This window comes from Mytilus galloprovincialis, chromosome 7 (genome assembly GCF_965363235.1).
Source record: "Mytilus galloprovincialis chromosome 7, xbMytGall1.hap1.1, whole genome shotgun sequence".
Classification (NCBI taxonomy): domain Eukaryota; kingdom Metazoa; phylum Mollusca; class Bivalvia; order Mytilida; family Mytilidae; genus Mytilus; species Mytilus galloprovincialis.
Genome location: NC_134844.1, coordinates 20775871 through 20800020, shown reverse-complemented (window position 1 = coordinate 20800020; position 24150 = coordinate 20775871). Strand labels below are relative to the sequence as shown.

Here is a 24150-nt window from a genome sequence, read left to right as displayed (position 1 = left end):
CAAGGACTTACAATCTTATTGACATTATTCAAAACACCCTTGGACTTTAAAAAAACAAGGACTTACGATTTTATCAAACTTTTTTTTTATCAGTCTAATTTTGATATCTGTGTCATTCAACTCCAATAAGACACAGCTTGAAAATCCATTGACTGATTTCAATAACTTTTTATCATGTAAATTAAAATCATTAAATGATTGAAAATGTATACAGGAATCCTGGTCATAGTAGATATTAATGAATACAGGTAATGATGTTTTATTATCTGTAGACATCTGTGTAGGGTTTATGTATTATTGATGCAATATTATACTTGGGGATAGGGTCAAATTCATGCTGAATCATTGTGTTTTGTAAAAGTTATAGAAAGCAACTGATTTATAAATCTCCTGGTACATGTATTTATTGTTAATCTTACACATTGTCACTTAATGCAACTAAACTCCATTCTGGCAGTGAATAATGATTATTTTATTTAATGATATTGTTGCTCAATATTCTTTTGATGGACAACTTATCAGTAATATTTAATATATATCCTTATCTTTAATTGACTCAAAGAATTGTCTTGTTATTTATAAGCAATGCTACCTGTATACATCTAAAGCATATTTTCTCCAGTCCCGCTATCTTATTTTAATACAATAATTTCAATAAGAACAACAAGTTCAAAAGTTCAAACATAATATTTGTGTGTACATTTTTATTGTAAATTCAAAAACTTTTGTGATGCTTTAAATACTACAGAAATTGTGAGAGATCTGTTCCTGATTACACTTAGACATACAGTTTTGTTTGGTTTTTGGAAATTATCATTAATCTTCAAACTCCTTTTCTATTGAATATTTCTCAGTTTTTACAAATGCAAAACTGTTTATGCTTTATATTGAGAATTCATATTTTGAAATGATTACTAATTAATAATGTTATTAAAATGTATACAGGAACATGTTGAGGAAACAAATAATCAATTGTTTTTACATAAATTTCTGAAAACTGCAATGCATTTTTCAAAAACTTAAAAAGTCTTAATTTCATGAGAATCAAGTAGATATCATTTAAAATATATTTGATTTCTGTGCCAGTATATAGAGAGAGTCTAAAATCATAACTCAATGAATTCCTTATATTTCTGATATACTCACACGGCTGGCATCATTCGTTCTAATTTTCTGTAACAGTATCAGTCTGCACGGTTAGTCACAAGTCTGATGCCCCAGACTAGTAAAATTTCATTTGGACTAGTAAGATTTTGCAAAACTTTGTTTGGACCAATAAGAAAAAAGTCAGAATGTTGGTCTTTGGACTAGAAGTTGAAAAAGTTTTTGGTGCAGACTGCAGTATTGTTATACTTATCATGTAACAACCTAACCTACCTCTCCAAAAGCTCCTCGACCTATAACTTTAAGAGGTTCAAAGTCATCTACTCCTAGCCGCGATCTCTTTAGACGTAGAAATTCTGTTTCTTTGACAGCATGCTGTTGTCTTAGGTCTTGTTTCTGCAAAGATGTTGAAATATTGTATATATTTATATAAACTATTTTTCTAACAATGAGCATGCATTACTCAAAGCAAAATGAATTTCTCAATTAAATTGATTTGTTTCCCCTCTTTTAAGTATGACAATTTCCAGGTGCATTATTAGTGCAGTCATTTTATGCAAAATGCTTTAAATAGCACTACAGTATTTTATCAAATATAAGCATCTAACAATGACCAAAACCATTGGTTCATATATTAATGAATTTTCCTGTTCACACAACATTTGTCAATTAATATTCGATAACAATCAACCAATCAATGAAACTATCAATCACCGAAACCAAAGATGATATCTTAACACACAATATTCCATATTTTTGTTTTGATGGCACTCCTTCCACATGGCTAAAACATACTGCAACATATGATCAGGTATGATTTGTTATTGGGAATAATTTGAGTTTATGCCATACCATCATTTTTTAAGTTCTCAAGGACTTTTTAACTTTCAAGTCACCAAAAAAGTTTCAAACATTGATAATGATCATTAAAACAAGTGTAATGTGTTACTACCAAGCCTTGATGTTCTTAAATAAACAAGTGTAATGTGTTACTACCAAGCCTTGATGTTCTTAAATAAACAAGTGTAATGCGTTACTACCAAGCCTTGATGTTCTTAAATAAACAAGTGTAATGCGTTACTACCAAGCCTTGATGTTCTTAAATAAACAAGTGTAATGCGTTACTACCAAGCCTTGATGTTCTTAAATAAACACGTGTAATGCGTTACTACCAAGCCTTGATGTTCTTAAATAAACAAGTGTAATGTGTTACTACCAAGCCTTGATGTTCTTAAATAAACAAGTGTAATGCGTTACTACCAAGTGTAATGCGTTACTACCAAGCATTGATGTTCTTAAATAAACAAGTGTTATGCGTTACTACCAAGCATTGATGTTCTTAAATAAACAAGTGTAATGTGTTACTACCAAGCCTTGATGTTCTTAAATAAACAAGTATAATGTGTTACTACCAAGCCTTGATGTTCTTAAATAAACAAGTGTAATGTGTTACTACCAAGCCTTGATGTTCTTAAATAAACAAGTGTAATGCGTTACTACCAAGCATTGATGTTCTTAAATAAACAAGTGTAATGCGTTACTACCAAGCATTGATGTTCTTAAATAAACAAGTGTTATGCGTTACTACCAAGCCTTGATGTTCTTAAATAAACAAGTGTAATGTGTTACTACCAAGCGTTGTTGTTCTTAAATAAACAAGTGTAATGTGTTACTACCAAGCCTTGATGTTCTTAAATAAACAAGTGTAATGCGTTACTACCAAGCATAGATGTTCTTAAATAAACAAGTGTAATGCGTTACTACCAAGCATTGATGTTCTTAAATAAACAAGTGTAATGCGTTACTTCCAAGCATTGATGTTCTTAAATAAACAAGTGTAATGTGTTACTACCAAGCCTTAATGTTCTTAAATAAACAAGTGTGTTACTACCAAGCCTTGATGTTCTTAAATAAACAAGTGTTATGCGTTACTACCAAGCATTGATGTTCTTAAATAAACAAGTGTAATGTGTTACTACCAAGCATTGATGTTCTTAAATAAACAAGTGTAATGTGTTACTACCAAGCATTGATGTTCTTAAATAAACAAGTGTACTGTGTTACTACCAAGCCTTGATGTTCTTAAATAAACAAGTATACTGTGTTACTACCAAGCCTTGATGTTCTTAAATAAACAAGTGTAATGTGTTACTACCAAGCCTTGATGTTCTTAAATAAACAAGTGTAATGTGTTACTACCAAGTATTGATGTTCTTAAATAAACAAGTGTACTGTGTTACTACCAAGTATTGATGTTCTTAAATAAACAAGTGTACTGTGTTACTACCAAGCCTTGATGTTCTTAAATAAACAAGTATAATGTGTTACTACCAAGTATTGATGTTCTTAAATAAACAAGTGTAATGTGTTACTACCAAGTATTGATGTTCTTAAATAAATAAGTGTAATGTGTTACTACCAAGCCTTGATGTTCTTAAATAAACAAGTGTAATGTGTTACTACCAAGCCTTGATGTTCTTAAATAAACAAGTGTAATGTGTTACTACCAAGCATTGATGTTCTTAAATAAACAAGTGTAATGTGTTACTACCAAGCATTGATGTTCTTAAATAAACAAGTGTAATGTGTTACTACCAAGCCTTGATGTTCTTAAATAAACAAGTATAATGTGTTACTACCAAGCCTTGATGTTCTTAAATAAACAAGTGTAATGTGTTACTACCAAGCCTTGATGTTCTTAAATAAACAAGTGTAATGTGTTACTACCAAGCCTTGATGTTCTAAAATAAACAAGTGTAATGTGTTACTACCAAGCATTGATGTTCTTAAATAAACAAGTGTAATGTGTTACTACCAAGCCTTGATGTTCTTAAATAAACAAGTGTAATGCGTTACTACCAAGCATTGATGTTCTTAAATAAACAAGTGTAATGTGTTACTACCAAGCCTTGATGTTCTTAAATAAACAAGTGTAATGTGTTACTACCAAGTATTGATGTTCTTAAATAAACAAGTGTAATGTGTTACTACCAAGCCTTGATGTTCTTAAATAAACAAGTGTAATGTGTTACTACCAAGTATTGATACTCTTAAATAAACAAGTGTAATGCGTTACTACCAAGCATTGATGTTCTTAAGATAAACTTAATTTGAAACTGAAAACTTTCAGAATCTTACATGCCATGTACATGAATGGTACTGTAAGTCAGCATTAAACACAATTCTTGAATTCATCAGGGTTTTGATAATATTAAAAATTTATTCTTATTTACTATATTTGAGAGATCTTACAATAAATGAAAGTGGTAATTATATTCATTCCACAAGAAAGGTCAAAGTTATACAATTAGAAAGCTGGTTACATTATACAATTATGGCCTGTTGAAAAGGTGATATAATCAAAATTGTTAACCTCAAAAGGGTATTACCCTGCAGCTGGAAGTGAAGTTACTTTTTATTGTTGGTTTAGACATGGATGTAACCAACAATAGGTCACCATAGGACATTCAACAATCAGCATAAAAAACATACTGTATAGTCAGCTATTAAAGGCCTAAAACATGACAAAATATGAAACAATTTAAATGAAGACCAGCAACCTTATTTCATTCAAATCAACAATGAAAAACAAATATGGCAGAAAGCAGCCAAACCCAACCATTGAATTACAGGCTCATGTCACGGGACAGGCACATAAAGAATGTGAAGGGGTTAAACATGTGCTTAAGTTTTTTTTCTCAAAATATTAAAATTGGTATAATTGATATAAATTGTATTTGGGGAAGGTGATAAACCTCAAGTATTTTTTTGTAAAGAAGGTTAATTAATCAAATGTAAAAGTCCTCGACATCTCTGTCAAATCTATATCATGAACATCAACTTCCTTTGTTTTACAGTTTTAATTAACATGCATTTACATAAATGTAATTAGGAGTTAAAAGCATATACATGAAACATTTCATTACTGCTTGTTTTTATATCATGACCTTAATTTCTGAGGATGTCACATTTATTCAGACACATGTATGTAATGATTTTTACTATGATAAACAAATAGTATAAATATAAAACTTTTAAGGTAACTATTTATAAACATCTGTGACAACTATCATGAAACTTGTTTGATCTTCATTTATACATTATTAAAGTGCGAAAAAATCATTTACAACTTTTCCATACACTGGTAAATAATTCGCATCTACACCAGCCAATATCAGAGCTACTATGCATATATATTTACCTGTTCTTCTGTCAGGCCATCTTTGTCCATGGAATGTTCTAAAATTCTGTATCTAGAAAGAGAAAAAAATAAGAACTTTTAATTTTTTGAATTAAGAAGAATAGAATGTTTGATTTTTTTTGTATTTTTGTTTTGACTAGCTTAAAAATGTAAGAGATAATGCTTTAAACTGGATAGTCCCTGATATTTACTTATTCATACAGTACTTTTAGGAAAGGAGTCATTCCCAAGGTCTGTCAGACATGTAGCAATGTCCAGTAATAAATGGTTTGGACCAGTCTCAGAGTTCAGTTAAATGTCATCAATTACTGAACCAAATGACCAGTGTAGATGTAAGATTTTTTATAATACTCCTAAGTTACAGGACTGCTAAAATACTGTCCAGACCAGTAATGCTTCAACAACTATTGGACCAAAAGACCACCTATAGCAACGTCAAAAACATCTTCGGAATCTCTATGTCAAGACTGGGTTATATTAACTTTTATCTCAGGTCCAAAATATTTAGAGCATGAATTAGAACAGAAAAAACAAATATAACAAGTTGAACTGATGAGAATCTTGCTTTTAGTATTTAGTAAAACAGGAAAATAATAAGAAACATTGTGGAAATGCATCACATAGTATAACATGCTTTAAACATAAAAACTGAAACTCTTCAAAAAGCTTGATTTAGAGTTCCTGTGATTTTTTTTTTATATATGGCCAAAATGTGTAAGAATATAAGTAGTATTCTGCACACGAAAATTTGATTTGAAGACTCTGAAAATATATCACACAGTAAAGCATGCTTGCATAAAGCTTGATACCAAATTTCAGGAAGCTCTGAGAAAAGTGTGACTATAATTTGATGGGATGGTCAGACAGACAGAGGTTAACCAGTATAAATACATCCTGTATAAATTCTCCAGACAGAATTTCCTCCATCTGAGTGACTACTGAGAAACAGACTTAACTTACATTTTACTACACTCAATACATAAATATTTATGATTCATATACATTTGTGATATCACATCCTTATATTTAAGATGTCATTCATATTTATTTATATTCCCTGAGAACCTTATCATTAAAAAATTCTCATAAATATTTTATTCTTGTGATTTCATTTCTAAATCTTCACTTCTTCAACAAATTTTCAAAATTGTTTGCTTCTGTTGGCCGATCACTTAAAATCTATTGAATCCATTTTCCATACAGGGGAGACAATTTTTTCATGAGGGGATATTCCATGGCTGAAAATCTAACCTAGGGTCAATTTTCCATGGGGTTCATTAAAATCATAATATAACACATGGTATATAAGTATACTGGAAAGGATCCGAAATCAAAAAAAATTAATATTACATTTAACACTTGAAATATTCAAAATAAACACTTATAATGTATTGTATGGGAAAACAATTTGACATCAAAATAGAAGTTTTAATTACAAGTAATTGTTTCTTATACCACTTGTCTTCTAGGCAATAGACAGCACATATTTTCTTAATCTGTCAGAATGGAAATCAAATATGTTTGTGCTCTCAAAATGCAGATTTCCAATCAAACTGTTGAACAACACTGCACGACAAGAAGTAATATTGTTTGATCCTAGATGTATAAACCCCTAGATGTGGGTATAATATCTATGGTTTGTCATCCTAGATGTATAAACCCCTAGATGTGGGTATTATATCTATGGTTTGATACTAGATGTATAAACCCCTAGATGTGGGTATAATATCTATGGTTTGATCCTAGATGTATAAACCCCTAGATGTGGGTATAATATCTATGGTTTGTTCCTAGATGTATAAACCCCTAGATGTGGGTATAATATCTATGGTTTGATCCTAGATGTATAAACCCCTAGATGTGGGTATAATATCTATGGTTTGATCCTAAATGTATAAACCCCTAGATGTGGGTATAATATCTATGGTTTGATCCTAGATGTATAAACCCCTAGATGTGGGTATAATATCTATGGTTTGATCCTAGATGTATAAACCCCTAGATGTGGGTATAATATCTATGGTCTGATCCTAGATGTATAAACCCCTAGATGTGGGTATAATATCTATGGTTTGATCCTAAATGTATAAACCCCTAGATGTGGGTATAATATCTATGGTTTGATCCTAGATGTATAAACCCCTAGATGTGGGTATAATATCTATGGTTTGATCCTAGATGTATAAACCCCTAGATGTGGGTATAATATCTATGGTTTGATCCTAGATGTATAAACCCCTAGATGTGGGTATAATATCTATGGTTTGATCCTAAATGTATAAACCCCTAGATGTGGGTATTATATCTATGGTTTGATCCTAGATGTATAAACCCCTAGATGTAGGTATAATATCTATGGTTTGATCCTAGATGTATAAACCCCTAGATGTGGGTATAATATCTATGGTTTGATCCTAGATGTATAAACCCCTAGATGTGGGTATAATATCTATGGTTTGATCCTAGATGTATAAACCCCTAGATGTGGGTATAATATCTATGGTTTGATCCTAGATGTGGGTATTATATCTATGGTTTGATCCTAGATGTATAAACCCCTAGATGTGGGTATTATATCTATGGTTTGATCCTAGATGTATAAACCCCTAGATGTATAAACCCCTAGATGTGGGTATACTATCTATGGTTTGATCCTAGATGTATAAACCCCTAGATGTGGGTATTATATCTATGGTTTGATACTAGATGTATAAACCCCTAGATGTGGGTATAATATCTATGGTTTGATCCTAGATGTATAAACCCCTAGATGTGGGTATTATATCTATGGTTTGATCCTAGATGTATAAACCCCTAGATGTGGGTATATTATATCTATGGTTTGATCCTAGATGTATAAACCCCTAGATGTGGGTATAATATCTATGGTTTGATACCAGATGTATAAACCCCTAGATGTGGGTATAATATCTATGGTTTGATCCTAAATGTATAAACCCCTAGATGTGGGTATAATATCTATGGTTTGATCCTAGATGTATAAACCCCTAGATGTGGGTATAATATCTATGGTTTGATCCTAGATGTATAAACCCCTAGATGTGGGTATAATATCTATGGTTTGATCCTAAATGTATAAACCCCTAGATGTGGGTATAATATCTATGGTTTGATCCTAAATGTATAAACCCCTAGATGTGGGTATAATATCTATGGTTTGATCCTAGATGTGGGTATTATATCTATGGTTTGATCCTAGATGTATAAACCCTTAGATGTGGGTATTATATCTATGGTTTGATCCTAGATGTATAAACATTTAGATGTGGGTATTATATCTATGGTTTGATCTAGTGCTATGCAGTCATATTATATTTTCTGACCTTCATTAAGTTAATTAAAACATACACCCTAATGATAATTTGATTACTTTTATTTACGACTGAACATAACAACTTTAAGTAAGCCACAAACATCTCTCTGTAGTGTTGTAAAAATCTATACAGCCATCAAACCAAACAATTGACAATTTACTGGCAATTCTAACAACAGTTATAACATTCTGTCATGTTAACAAGTCAAACTATTGTGCAATAATAGATAACTTCATAAAGACAGAGATGTAAACAAGAATATCTTAATCATACACTGTAAAACCCTTGTAAAAAGATGTACACAACTATTTTCCAGAAACAAATTAAGATGAATTTTTGACAATGCAATAAAATAAATTGCTGACACAGAGATATGTCTTGCAAGTATGCAGTTTTGATAGTAAAATTAAATGATAACTCTTTTACATGTAAACTCTACAAAACTTTCAAAAGTGAAAGTACAACCGAGGTCGAAAGGCTAAATTATCCCCATAGAAATAATATTTCAACCAGGGCTTTTGAAATCCCGGATCTGCACCTAGAGAGTTCTTAAAATCTTTTTCCCCTAAGCTTGTGGTCCTTGAGGGAAATTTACTGGTTTTCACTATCATTTCTATTGCAAAATACTAAAATTGCGTCGGTCCGTTCCATTTTTTTATGGTGAAATCCCTAGGACCACCACTTTTCGAGAACTCTGAACTGCTAGTAAAATATCTTTTTTACTTGCTGCCTTTCCCTCCTCTTTCTATTCCATGTTCTGATTACCAAGCTTTATATCACTGCTCTATTAATTAACCTAGGGTCAGTGAGAACAATCAACAAAGGTATATAACACACACCTGTTTCTATTTATCTTTACCTATAATCTAATTAAAGCATCAGGTTAATGTACATCCTCTATCTACTATTTAATGTAAACACTACAACATCTGACCACCTTTACACAGTTGTAATACAATGTAGATACATATTGCTAATCAACTGCCTTTCAAAATATTTTCTTGAAGTACATTGATTGCATTTACATACTATTTCGTCAGAATTTATAAGTTTCTCGATGCATTGAAGATCCATGTGTGGCATTCCGACAGCTGTTGTCTGCTCTATGGTCGGATTGTTGTCTCTTTGACACATTCCCCATTTCCATTCTCAATTTTAAATTTTCTTTTCATCTATCTTCTCAATAAATGTACAGGTTGAATTTATTCTAATTGCTAATGTACTACCCTAAAACAATAATTGGGATGACTTTTTTTTAAACGGCTTTTGAATAACTTATTATATATACATCATCTTCATATGATGCTTTGGTACTTATAATAATTCTTGGTCTAGTTAGCAGCCAAATAGTCTCAACTACTTAAAATTATTATTAATAAGAATTACAAAAAAGTTAAAATCTCATGTAAACAAACATTAATAACTTCACATAAATAAACAGTTCTGTTTTAAAAGAACCAACACCTTAGTCATGTTTTACATCACAGATCATAATTTGATGGAGGTTCAAGGCAATGTTATTTTGCATGAAAAGACAATTTCAGCAATATGTTGTTGTAATATTAATTCAAAGCCATAAAAGTTAATTTTGTTATGGAAATAAATTGTAATAAAGATGTCTATTGAAAGAAATATTGATAAATATATTTCTGTGTATAGACAAAATGAAATGAACAAAGTAAAAATTATGCAACCAAACCATTTTCTAATAAGAGTTTGATCAATTACCCATACTCATTTAAAGATCTATAGAAGAATTAACCATGCAAGGAGATTGAACTATAACAGGGTATCATTGACATAAGAGAGTTTAGTCTTATGTATACACATTACTGGTAACATGTCAACAAAATCTTCCAGACAGTATTAGGTAACCATAACTTTATGCTCTAAAAGTTCAGTAAAAAAATATAAGTATGATCCTATGCATGTATATAGATCATGCCCATAGTCCATCAATTAAATAATGAATTACCACATATAGACCTGAATTCCCAAATAAGGGTACTGTGAACTTACTTAGGTAATTAATTAACACATCCTAGTCCCTATTTTTAAATCTAATTTTAACAATAAATACTGTGGATTCTTTGATCTCTTGTGATACTAATTCCATAGATTTGGTGGGTTAGTATCACAGATCTTATTGTTCAAAGAAATACAATCAGCACCAAATAATTGTTTTCTTAATCCATAAAAATTGGTACCTGCAATAATGATATAAGTTTTGTAGACTTATTTAGATAATTTATAAGGATGGCAAAACGATACTCCATAATAAAACAGATGGTATATTTGAGCAAAAACAAAGATTGATTTACTCAAATGCAGAATGACCTCTTTTGATTAGATAATAAATACAAGGCTTTTATAAATGGGCTGCTCTAGCTCCAAAAAAGTTTGAGCCAGAAAATCGCCAGAGCTATATTTTGTCGCCAGTATTTAGATTTTTGCCTCTTCAAATGCACACAAAATTTGATGGCTTTGCTTTTTTCATAAGGAATTTAAAAATTTTGTTCAACTAAAATCATATTACATGCTCATGTCGAGGTATATATGTTTGACAAGAATTAATGAAAGTAATACCTGTAGTAAAACAAACAGAAATTAAATGCACATTTGGTTCCTGTTGGTTTAACATTTACAATATCAAAATGTACTTCACATTTTATCAAGTATGCTATTAATACTCTTAACTACCTAATAAATTACATGTATAATGACTTGCAAAAAAACCTTTTTAAAACTACTTTAATCTGAAGTATAACCCAGTAAACCAATTTTTCTTGATATTTACATGATTTTAAACAGGGATATTAATATATATATCCATATAAAGTATTTACATTTGGTATACTGATGAATAAAATCATTCAATGTTAATCTAAAATTCATCAAGATTTAATATTTCAAAACAATTAAAAATATATATAGGTAAATATGTCATTAATTCTTTTTATAAAACAAATCTGACGACTACGTGTTTCCACCTTATCTCATATCCTTGTAAATAAAATCACGAAACAAATCCATTATAGTTCAAATTCATGAATATTTATTTGGGAGTAGTGGTGCATATAAAAAAGATCTGAATCTATAAACTACTTGTACCCATAACTGCGTAATATAAAAAAACTCAATAAAGCATTTTGTAAAAACTCTATTCAAAATAAATTGTCATATAATTTTTATTTGACTGTGCATAACCAATGAATGTAACTTGAAATATAACACCAAAAAGAGACCAGGAAATAATTTAAAACTGTCCTATTTCTTGACTTAGTAAATTTTGTGACATGTATTGCTCTGGATAATACAAAAAAAAATATGACTTTGTGCAATAACAAGGCAAATATCTTTATTTTTCATATTTTTCAAAGAAAAACTCCACCTTTCTGAGATGCCAAAGTTCACTGTTAATTCGGAAAACCCAAAATTCAATCTGATCAGATCTAAAATATAAAATTGAACATCCACACCTTAGGTGCACATGATATGAAATAATTCTTGTCAACTTCTTTCTAAACTGAAACCAGATGCTCCGCAGGGCGTAGCTTTATACGACCGCAGAGGTTGAACCCTGAATGGTTGGGGCAAGTATGGACACAACATTCAAGCTGGATTCAGCTCTAAATTTGGATTGTGATTAAATAGTTGACACAGCATAGGTTTCTGACACAGAATGAATTTGTTCTAATGAACTTAAAATTTTTGTTTTCTCTTAGAGCAATTCACTATGCTGTTGAATATTAATCCTCTCAAAAAAATGTTTGAAGAAATTTTCTTTTTTATTTATGAAATTTCAAATGAGAAAAATTGAACCCAATTTTTTTAATCACATCCCCCTTTCCCTTATTCCAAAACTAATCTCAATTAAAATTTCTAATGGAGTTTGCAACAATAACTACTCATTTAAATACATCGTAAAATATTAAGATGTAAAAAAAACTGCTTGTTATCACTGAATGGTAAAGATTATTTTAATTTATCAGTTGGTAGTAAAAAGTGTATATTGTATATAACAAAGATTTAAGTTGATTCTGGACAAAGAAAGATAACTCCAATTAAAAAAAAAAATCTTGCTATTGCACAATATTTTGCAATTAGATATTTCTTGCTTACTATTCTGGACAAAGAAAGATAACTCTAATTAAAAAAAAATTTGCTATTTCACAATATTGTGCAATTAGATATTTCTTGCCATTGCGCACTACTGTGCAATTGAAAAGACTTGCTATTGCACAATACTTAATATAATAATTTTAGATCCTGATTTGGACCAACTTGAAAACTGGGCCCATAATAAAAAATCTAAGTACATTTTTGGATTCAGCATATCAAAGAACCCCAAGATTTCAATTTTTGTTAAAATCAGACTAAGTTTAATTTTGGACCCTTTGGACTTTAGTGTAAACCAATTTGAAAACAGGACCAACAAGAATGTGTCCTCAGTACACGAATGCCCCACTCGCACTATCATTTTCTATGTTCAGTGGACCGTGAAATTGGGGTAAAATCTCTAGTTTGGCATTAAAATTAGAAAGATCATATCATAGGGAACAAGTGTACCAAGTTTGAAGTCGATTGGACTTCAACTTCATCAAAAACTACCTTGACCAAAAACTTTAACCTGAAGCGGGACAGACAGACGAACGAACGAATGGACAACCGAACGAACGGACGGACGGACAAACGAATGGACGCACAGACCAGAAAACATAATGCCCCTCTACTATCGTAGGTGGGGCATAAAAATGAAGAATCTACATACACAGTTAGATTTGGTATATCAAAGAACCCCATTTATTCAATTTTTGATGAAATCAAACAAAGTTTAATTTTGGACCCCGATTTGGACCAACTTGAAAACTGGGCCAATAATCAAGAATCTAAGTACATTTTTAGATTCAGCATATCAAAGAACCTAACTGATTCATTTTTTGTCAAAATCAAACTAAGTTTAATTTTGGACCCTTTGGACCTTAATGTAGACCAATTTGAAAACGGGACCAAAAGTTAAGAATCTACATACACAGTCATGACAGTTAGATTCCGCATATCAAAGAACCCCAATTATTCAATTTTGATGAAATCAAACAAAGTTTAATTTTGGACCCTTTGGGCCCCTTATTCTGTTGGGACCAAAACTCCCAAAATCAATACCAACCTTCCTTTTATGGTCATAAACCTTGTGTTTAAATTTCATAGATTTCTATTTACTTATACTAACGTTATGGTGCGAAAACCAAGAAAAATGCTTATTTGGGTCCCTTTTTGGCCCCTAATTCCTAAACTGTTGGGACCTAAACTCCCAAAATCAATACCAACCTTCCTTTTGTAGTCATTAACATTGTGTTTAAATTTCATTGATTTCTATTTACTTAAACTAAAGTTATTGTGCGAAAACCAAGAATAATGCTTATTTGGGCCCTTTTTTTAGCCCCTAATTCCTTAACTGTTGAAACCAAAACTCCCAAAATCAATCCCAACCGTTCTTTTGTGGTCATAAACCTTGTGTCAAAATTTCATAGATTTCTATTAACTTAAACTAAAGTTATAGTGCGAAAACCAAGAAAATGCTTATTTGGGCCCTTTTAGGCCCCTAATTCCTAAAATGTTGGGACCAAAACTCCCAAAATCAATACCAACCTTCCTTTTGTGGTCATAAACCTTGTGTTAAAATTTCATAGATTTCCATTCACTTTTACTAAAGTTAGAGTGCGAAAACTAAAAGTATTCGGACGACGACGACGCAGCCAACGTGATAGCAATATACGACGAAAATTTTTTCAAATTTTGCGGTCGTATAAAAAACAATGTGTATAAGATGCTATTCCTTTAAACTCATGGCAATTCAATTACTACTTGTTATTATAAAGGTGTTTTTGCTTATTACTGAATGTCAAACGCTGTGAGACTTGTGTTGCACAGTTGCTGCCTCATTAATATGTATCCACATTGTATCATAGATCTGCAATTTATAATAGACTACAGGTGAAAACCACAACAATCAACATGTCAATGTTTAGAACATACATTTTTTACCTATAGCTAGTAAAAGTAAACATCAGATATAAAACTTAATTCAAAGACACAAAGAGCAGGAACTATCCAAACTTTTAATGCTGTTAGAATATACCTGTAACAGAAACTGAGTATGACACTTTACCACTGAAGATTAACATTATGCTGCATTTCTTTAACATTTGGCTTTTAAAATCAATGCTGTACAAGCTTATGCAGTGAGTCAATCAAGAGGCAATACACTTTTAATATAAAATGAGGTGTGGTATGATTGCCAATGATACAACTCTCCATCAAATGAAGTGGATTTGAGCAGCTATCAGTCAACATTTGTCTTCATCAATGAGCAAAATCACCATATCATATAGTCAGCTGTAAAAGCCCCAATCATGGTAAAATGAGAAACAGCTCAAAAGTGAAATTCAACTGTCCAGTTTGTGACAAATAGTAGCAAAAAGCAAATATGACAAACAGCAACCAACAACATCCACTGAATTACAGGCTACTGAAAAGATCAGGTAAACTAAGAACGTGGTGCCATTACATATGTTTGTGACTTGTAAGCTCTCAATCCTCCAAATCTTGTGACAGTGGTGTTACAGTGCAACTTAAGCAAACTGAAACAAAATCAGTTAGATATTATTGAGAAGAAGCCTTAGGTTCACTTGAACTGTACATCGTTAAACTGATTGTACAAGACCCTGATGGGATGCAAAGTTTTCAATGTTGTAGTCTGATTGTCTGCTATAATACATTGTAATTATTTCTCTGGGGATTTTGGTTTAATTCGAAAATTATGAAATTTTAATATCTTGATTAAATATAAATATTGTTCTATATTTTCAGTGATTGCACAAATAAAGTTCAAAATATTGTATAAACACTTGCATTGTGTATTGTTGGAGACAATATGTTCACTCAATGAATTGTTTATTTTTCTCCTCTCTGGTTACTGTATTTAAGACATATAACCCAAGCTTTTATGCACATCTATCTGATGAGCTGTTTGATAAACAAAATAAGAATAATTTGAGGAATTTTTTACCAATGTTAATTAGTTTTCCAAAATGAATATTATATATAGACTATACAGATGATGGAAGTTCTTAGTGAATAATGCCACCTTTTTAATATTATCCGACATTTGTGAACAGTGATCTACCAACGGCTAAGCCTAAAGAAATCTGTTGAGTAAATGACAGAGAGCAATCCAACAGGCAAAGTAAAACAGACTAGCATAGTCTGAGTCCATGGATAAAGAAAAGCAAATATTACACAGACTACTACCAACATCGTTCATTGCTAACATAAATGAAGCACTCACTGCTAACTAACAGCATAATGATCTCTCGTCCGATTTAGTTCATCTAAATCTCGATTCTGCCTTTATCATCATATGAAGCAAGAAATGTATAATAATCACATGATACAATCTAACAGGCATTATTGACATTAGATCAGCAAGAGACAAATAAAATCTCTATAACTTTATATTACATTTAAACATCAAGAGATTTTACAGATTGATGCAAGTACATTTTCATGAAATACTACGAACATCTTGAAATACTACGAACATCATGAAATACTATGAACATCTTGAAAAAAAACCACCAAAAGACTTTGCAAGGACACATCTGCTGCCTATTCATAATACTGCAAAGATCTTATGTCCACTATAAAAACAGCAAACAAACAGTTGATCTTTACAGTTTCATAGATATAAGAAGATGTGGTATGAGTTCCAATGAGACAACTCTCCTTCCAAGTCACAATTTGTTAAAGAAAAACAATAAGGTCAAAATATGGTCTTCGATACGGAAACTTGGCTGACGCTAAACATTAAGCTATAAAAGGGCCCCATAAATGACTAGTGTAAATCCATTCAAACGGGAAAACCAATGGTCTAATCTCTAAAAAGCAAGAGAGAGCAACACATATATGAACCACATCAACAAACAGCAACTACTGAACATCAGGTTCCTGGCTTAGGACAGGTGCACACAAATGCCATGATAGTAATAGCAGATGCCATATAGACCTGATAGAAGTTCACTAAATCATTCTGTCCTTCATGCACACAGAAAGTAAGAGGTGCAGGTAAAAACATCCTGATTGTTGATCATTGACAAGATCAGATAAGTATGATATCTATTTCTATAAAAGCCATCTAGTTACATTTATATACTATAGGATCTGAGATTAGAGGAAGATTTATTCCTCACCACAGCATGTATATTGTAAAAACAATTACATAGTACATATAACTAGACATATGATTGATGGCCATTGCCTTTGATCTTTTTCTTTGTATACTTAATCGGTTATAATGGAAATATACATCACTTCCTAATTGCCGGTAAAAATTACAAATTTTTGGAATGAAAGAAGATTTTTACTTTATCACAGTATCAAACACGTTAGTAGAATGATACCCGTTTTTTTCATGGTTTGATACATTTTCAACTGCGATATTTTTTTTTTTAAAGTGGATTGCAAAACTAAATCTCCATTTGGACATATGTGTGCATATCAACATGATCAAAACTATGTATTTGTAGTTGAATTTAAACAAGAGGCTGTCACAACGACAGCAAACCGGATTTATTAACATTTATTTGTGTCCTGGCTATATCACAAGAACCATTACTGATGAATGGTGAAAGTGAAAATCGTCAATATCAAATTTGACCTCCATTTTGTCATCAGTATCAACATATTAAAATTTGAAAAGCTTAGATTGAATGGTTCATGAGTAAATGCAACAACCTGAATGGAAACGCCATTTTACGATCTTTCAAGAACCATAACTCCTGAACGGTAAAAGTCAAAATCGTCATTATTGAACTTGACCTCTATTTTGTCATCAGTAACAACATATTAAAATTTTAAAAGCTTTGGTTGAATGGTTCATGAGAAAATGCACGGACACGACGGGAAAAACCATTTTTAATCTTTCAAGAACCATAACTCCTGAACGGTAAAAGTCAAAATCGCCATTATTTAACTTGACCTCCATTTTGTCTTCAGTAACAGCATATTAAAATTTAGGAAGCTTTGGTAGAACAGTTCATGCATAAATGCACGGACACGACTGGAAACTCCATTTTTCAATCTTTCAAGAACCATAACTCCTGAACGGTAAAAGTCAAATTCGTCATTATTGAACTTGACCTCCATTCTTTCATTAGTAACAACATATTAAAATTTGGGAAGCTTTGGTAGAACAGTTCATGCGTAAATGCACGTACAACTCCATTTTTCAATCTTTCAAGAACCATAACTCCTGAACGGTAAAAGTCAAAATCGCCATTATTGAACTTGACCTTCGTATAGTTGTCAGTAATAACATATTAAAATTTTAAAAGCTTTGGTTGAACGGTTCATGAGTTAATGCACGGACAACATTTGATTGCCGCCCCCCCCGACAGCCCGACTGCACACCCGCCCGCCGTACATCCCCAAATCAATAACCGACATTTTTGTCACAAAAATCCGGTTAAAAAGTAATAAAATACAGGGTGAATCTGTCCATGGGACACTAATGATGACCCCTCTATAACATTATCAAGGGATATTACTCAAAAATGTTTAAAGTGATGCAAGTGAAATTCAAACTTGATCTGTATGTTGTGGTATTAATTTAAGTATTGAGTATAAGTTTCATAACATTTGGTTGAGGCAAACTTAAGTTAGAGATTGGAAGCTAATTTTAAGATGTGTGTAAGGATCTAGGGACGGATAATGTTAACGCTTATAGAATATGCACCCTCTACCATAGTGGGGGCATAAAAAAACAAACTTATAAGCATGCTTAATCATATGGTATAATAAAGAGTTTCCAAATCTTGTACAATCAAATAGGTAGCTGATTTTAAGTTTGGCAATGGGACCATTCAATGATCCATCTATAACATCAAAGATTATCTACACTAAATCACTACTGTGTTTAAAGGTTTAAAAGTAGGAACATTGGGACTTTTGTTACAAAAACAACTGTATCATATGAATGAGTAAACTCATAGAAATGCTCTGTCAGCATTTAATAAATCAAAAATGACAAAGAAAATTTGTGTTTTACATTGTAAATTTGGGTTTTAAATTTTTTATCCACTTTTATCAAAATAGCAAATAACATGTGCATGCAATAAAAATAATAAAATTACAAAACAAAAGATGAAATACAAGGGCAATTACTGTGATCAGAATTAAATTGAACTTCTCTATGCTATGCAAAATTAAGACCATTAAAAATGCATGCTGTTTATCTTAAACTAGTCTATGTTTTGCTACATTAAGCCACTGTAGGTTTAATTTGTTAAAAATTATGTTTTAAAAGACAGATTTTTTAGAAAGTCTCTGTAAATGACAACTTTAATAGACTCAGGGTAATATACAGATCAAACCTTTCTAGTGCTTAGGGGAAGGGGCCCAAGGCCCGTGCATATGGAAATAAATGTTCATGAAATGTTGGATTTGGGGATTGGGGAGAATATTATTAGTCTGTCAGCTGTGTGCAACATGCTAAGGGGGTTTGGGGACATGCCCATCAAGAAAATTTTGAAAAATAAGGTACAAAATTATGCATCCTCAGAAGGAATAACCGCTTGAATTGCAAACAAGAACAAGATCTTGGTAGACAAAAACCACGATACGACACCAACAAAATCTTGCCACGATGTAAATTTACAATTTGGAATTTTAGAGCTGAAAATTGGAAAAAAAAGAGCATACTGCTCTTTGGGATTGGGGCCCAAATATCGTACCCTAAATGTCAAGGTTGGAAATTATTGTGATATTTAGTATAGACCTTTGTAATTTGCTAAAGAATACATTTCATTATGTTAACCTAAAGATGTCTTCTGTATATTTATGTTGTTGGTTTGCTGTTTCATAAACATAAATACCTAAATTTTAAGTACAGGGGCTCTCTTCAAAATAACAAAATTTAATCTAAAGTTATGGTGAAGTGTTCAGGAATAACAAGTTTCTTGTTTCTTTTTTTTTTTTTTTTTTTTTTTAATGTCAGGTAATCTTAAAGAATAGAACAAGTCGTTCAGACTTAACAGCACATAAAACAGAATACTATATATGAAAACACAAGGAAGTAACAAATATATATTAATTTTTATCTTTTGTACAATCTAAACTTGTTTTGATAGTTTTAAAGCAAGACAATAAAATTAAACTTAATATTATTCAAACTGTTGAATCTTGTAACTGTTCCCTTTGATTTTTAACATAAAACACATGTCATAGAGACACATTACAAAACAAATGTGTGGTAAGGTGGACTCTGTCATTCATAAGGTAATTCTAAGGTTTGATGACAGACCAGATTTGTTTAAAACATGCATTATATCATTCAGACTAATTTGTCAAAAAAATACCAACAGCAGATTTAAAGTTTTATTTACAGGGTTATTAAAAACTTGTTTTAATATCCTGTCTTTTTAAAGATTTATGTAAATTATACACGAAAGATTGGTATAATTGGCCTTCATTTGATTCTTATGCAAAGCTATTTTACATTTTTATGCAAGACTTGTTAATACAACAAGAGGTCCATGTTAGATCTAATGTACTGGTACATGTACAAGATTGTTTAGCTTCTCTATTTATTCAAATGATCTTAAAAAAGTGAAAAATATAATTATACTGACATGGACTTATTTTTAAATTAACAAATCTTGCATAAAAAATTAAAATATCTTCTCATTTGAAATGTTTAACATTTGTCTTTTCTGGGCTTTTTATAGCTGACTAGACAATATGGTTTTTACTTATTATTGAAGGCTGTTAACAGTGACCTGTAACTGTTAATTTCTGTGTCATTTTGGCCTCTTGTCAAGAGTTGTTTTATTGGCAATCATACGATTCATGCCACATCTTCTTAAATCCATATTGTATGAAGAATCAAATCAAAACCAATGTTATTTAACTTTTAGTTAAGGCCATAAGTCAAAATATAAAATTCATTCTAACTTTTAAAATTAAAGAAAAGCAATTCTTTTTCAAAATAACCTTAAAATGCATCAAAACAAGCTTGGCACATCTTTTCGACAAACAGACAACCAGTTCAAATACTGTATAAAACATGAAAGCAAAGACAACTTTTGATGCCCTTTAAGATAAATTATATAGAAATCTAATATGTATGAATCATAAATGCTGGCTCCTTTAAAAACATTATATTGCAGATATGACATTTAACATATGTGCTTAACTAGAAGTACAGATTATGCCCTTGGACAAATAATGCAACTTAAGATTAAGAGAAACAAATTCATGATTAATTTTACGTAAACAATAAACCCTCTGGTGTTCCTTGTTACCTTTAACATTATATTATAATTCTAATAAAAGCAATCAAGATTAAAACCTAAAACCAAATAAGCTATTTTGGATATCATGATGTGATAAATTTGAGCTTCAAGGAACCTTTTCAAAAGTATTATAATTGTTAACCACACCACAAGCTCAACGGGTTAGGCTTTAAAAAACATAGTTTATTTTTCTATTCTCAATTCTCAACCCCACTTCCTAGTACATTATATTCAAAAGTATTAAAGTTGCGTATGGTATGGGCTTCTGGCATAACATTTATAGTGACAAGACTTTATTATTCATGGCCATTAACTCCCAGGATAAATCTCATATAGCAGTTAGAATGATTTTTACTCCTCAAGTCTACAGTTTTATTAAAGGGCTAAAGCATCAGATGAAATTTCAATCACAAAATATATTTCCATATATAGGTACATAAATTGATCCTATACTGAATCTTATGACAATTATCAAGGCATCTTTTTGCACAAAGAAAATACCTATTTGTGTTTATTGATGTCTAATTAAATACACCTGGCCATCCCAGTCAAACTGATTAATCAGGTAAAATAATCATATATAATTATTACTATATATAGAATACAGAAAATCATTCTTACAATAACCCATAAATAAAGTTTCTTTATTGTTAAAGTACATATATATAAATTGGATTTCCATTTTGGTATCTTAATGTTAATTTAATCGACTTATTTCAGACCTAAAATACCATCCATAATTTGCTGCTATCTTGCCTTATAATATCGGGTATTTAGAATTCCATAACAAAATAGAATTTCTGTTGTTATTTGTAGCTTGGATAAGCAATATTTGTAAACTGCAGTTAATGTTACATCCTCTTTTACTTCATTTTGAATTTATTATCATGAACAATTGAAGTGATACTTTACATATAAAAATAGTACTGAGCCTGTACAAGTACAATGAATGCTAAAACAAGCATGACTTACTGATTGTGTGTATATCTGTATATCTTATTAATGTACTCATCAATGAACAAACCTTCATGTTTTTAAACAAGATTTTCAACAAAATTATTCAACAATTTTTGTTCTGCCATTGTCAGTTTTTTTTTCTAGTTGAAGTTGTCCACATGCATGTAATAAAATAAATTTTAAAAGGATTTTCTCAAGTAACAGGTACTTTTTAAATGTAAGAATCTAAATGGTAAGTTGTAGTTTGTGACCTTCACCATGACCTCTATATCAATATGCCACAATTTAACTTTTTTCTAGATCTTACTGATTCTCTAAGGTTTCAGTAGTATTTTCAACAGTGACCTTTGCCTTGACCTTTACATGACCTTCAGGTTACCAGCTTTTTACTTGATCTTGGTAAGATTCTATAAGGTTTGAGTAGTAGTTTTCAAGTTTGACCTTTGACCTTTGTCATGACCTTTAGCTTACCTTTTTTCTCTATCTTGGTAAGATTCTATAAGGTTTGAGTAGTAGTTTTCAAGAGTGACCTTTGACCTTTGTCATGACCTTTAGCTTACCTTTTTTCTCTATCTTGGTAAGATTCTATAAGGTTTGAGTAGTAGTTTTCAAGTTTGACCTTTGACCTTTGTCATGACCTTTAGCTTACCTTTTTTCTCTATCTTGGTAAGATTCTATAAGGTTTGAGTAGTAGTTTTCAAGAGTGACCTTTGCCTTGGTTGCTTTATCTTTTGTATGGTTACTGACCACTTGTGATTGTTCTCCTACTGTGGCCATCTTGGAGCGGCGACTCTGGAAATGTAATAAATCATTAGTTTTGTGAACAGCAAAGATGGCATTGTGAAATATTACATTTATTACTGCTCTGTTCATACAAGGTTTCATATAACCAGCACGTAGTGGATTACAGAACAACAAAAATGTTGAAGATAGATACATGTAATGCCAAACAAAAAATTGCCATATTCAGTTACAGTGACCCTGTCATGCCTGTAAATAGGATTACTTTTATACTTTGAATTTTTCTTTACTGTTACAGTGTACAATTTGCAGGTATGCATATCTTCAAAGTACTAGAAGAAAACTTCAAAGGATCTGCTGACACAGTAAGTTTCCCTATACTACATGTATATATAAATGTACATATAGCAAGGTATGATCTGTAGTAAGTTAGCCTTTTGTTTTTCCTGATGAGGGTTAAGAGAAGAAAGTTTAAAGCATTTTATTCAAATTAGATTATAATTCTAGATCATTGTTTCAAAACAAGGATAAATTTGAATAACAATATTTGGATGTCATGACTTTTGGTTCTGATCTTGCTGATGGTTAATGCAGACCTACACATCCTTTATAGCAGTAATTGCAGTAATTGAATGGTTTATTATGATACAAAACAAGACAATTACCAACAACAACATTGGCTTTTAGAAAGGCTTTAAGAAAGGTAATGTTTTGTCAAAGTGTTGCTTTTAAAATTTAAATAACATGCAATGATTAGATTTTTGAAAGGTTGAATAAGCATTAGATTTAATCTTGATTAATTATAAATGTTTTAGCTACAAATAGAAGTCTTGTAAATAAAACAGAATGGACAAATTAGTGCAGATTTTGACCACAACTTAGAAAAAAATATTAATGGAAATATCTCCATATCTCAATTAGCTGCATATTTCTATTTGAATTTTATTTGAATTTTTATTTTCAATTATTCTCCCCAGGGTTTTAAAGCACCTTAGCCATGCTAACATTGTGGAAAGATTTTATTAATAGAACCTACTGGTATCATATGTGCTTGCAATAATTGTAGGGAAACAGTGCTGTATAAAGACCAATGCTGGTGCTATCTGAAAATGCCGGGAAGAACACAGACTGTCAGTTTTTTTAGCCCAACAATTTTCTTAACTTCATGCATGTCTTTTCAAATTTCCTTTCACTGGCAAAAATTATACAAAACATGTAGTAAGCAATTTTTGGTCTAGTATTTTATGACATCTGAATGAGGGTAACTACTGTTTAAATATTAGAACAAAGCTATTTGACCATAATTTTGACAGCAAATTATAAAGAATATTCACATGTGTTTTCTGTCAATTACATTGAAGCTGGAACTCTAACTTATATACTGTATTAATCACAAGGTCAATGAAAGGTTAAACTGGACAATTGCAAAGTTCAAATTCTAAGAATGATACAAATTTTGAAA

The 24150-nt window shown here is 31.1% G+C and overlaps 1 protein-coding gene across 3 annotated transcripts in view; it reads right to left on the bottom strand.

Moving 5' to 3' along the window:
• LOC143082509 (serine/threonine-protein kinase 38-like) overlaps positions 1-24150 on the bottom strand; it is a 59935-nt gene that overhangs the window by 23985 nt on the left and 11800 nt on the right. For all 3 annotated transcript variants that reach the window (XM_076258215.1, XM_076258214.1, XM_076258213.1), the window contains exons 2-4: positions 22597-22739; positions 5306-5357; positions 1378-1500 (exon numbers count right to left, since the gene is read on the bottom strand). In XM_076258215.1, the coding sequence (XP_076114330.1) occupies positions 1378-1500; positions 5306-5357; positions 22597-22724 (303 nt within the window). In that variant the 5' untranslated portion in view covers positions 22725-22739. The remainder of the gene's footprint in view (positions 1-1377; positions 1501-5305; positions 5358-22596; positions 22740-24150) is intronic.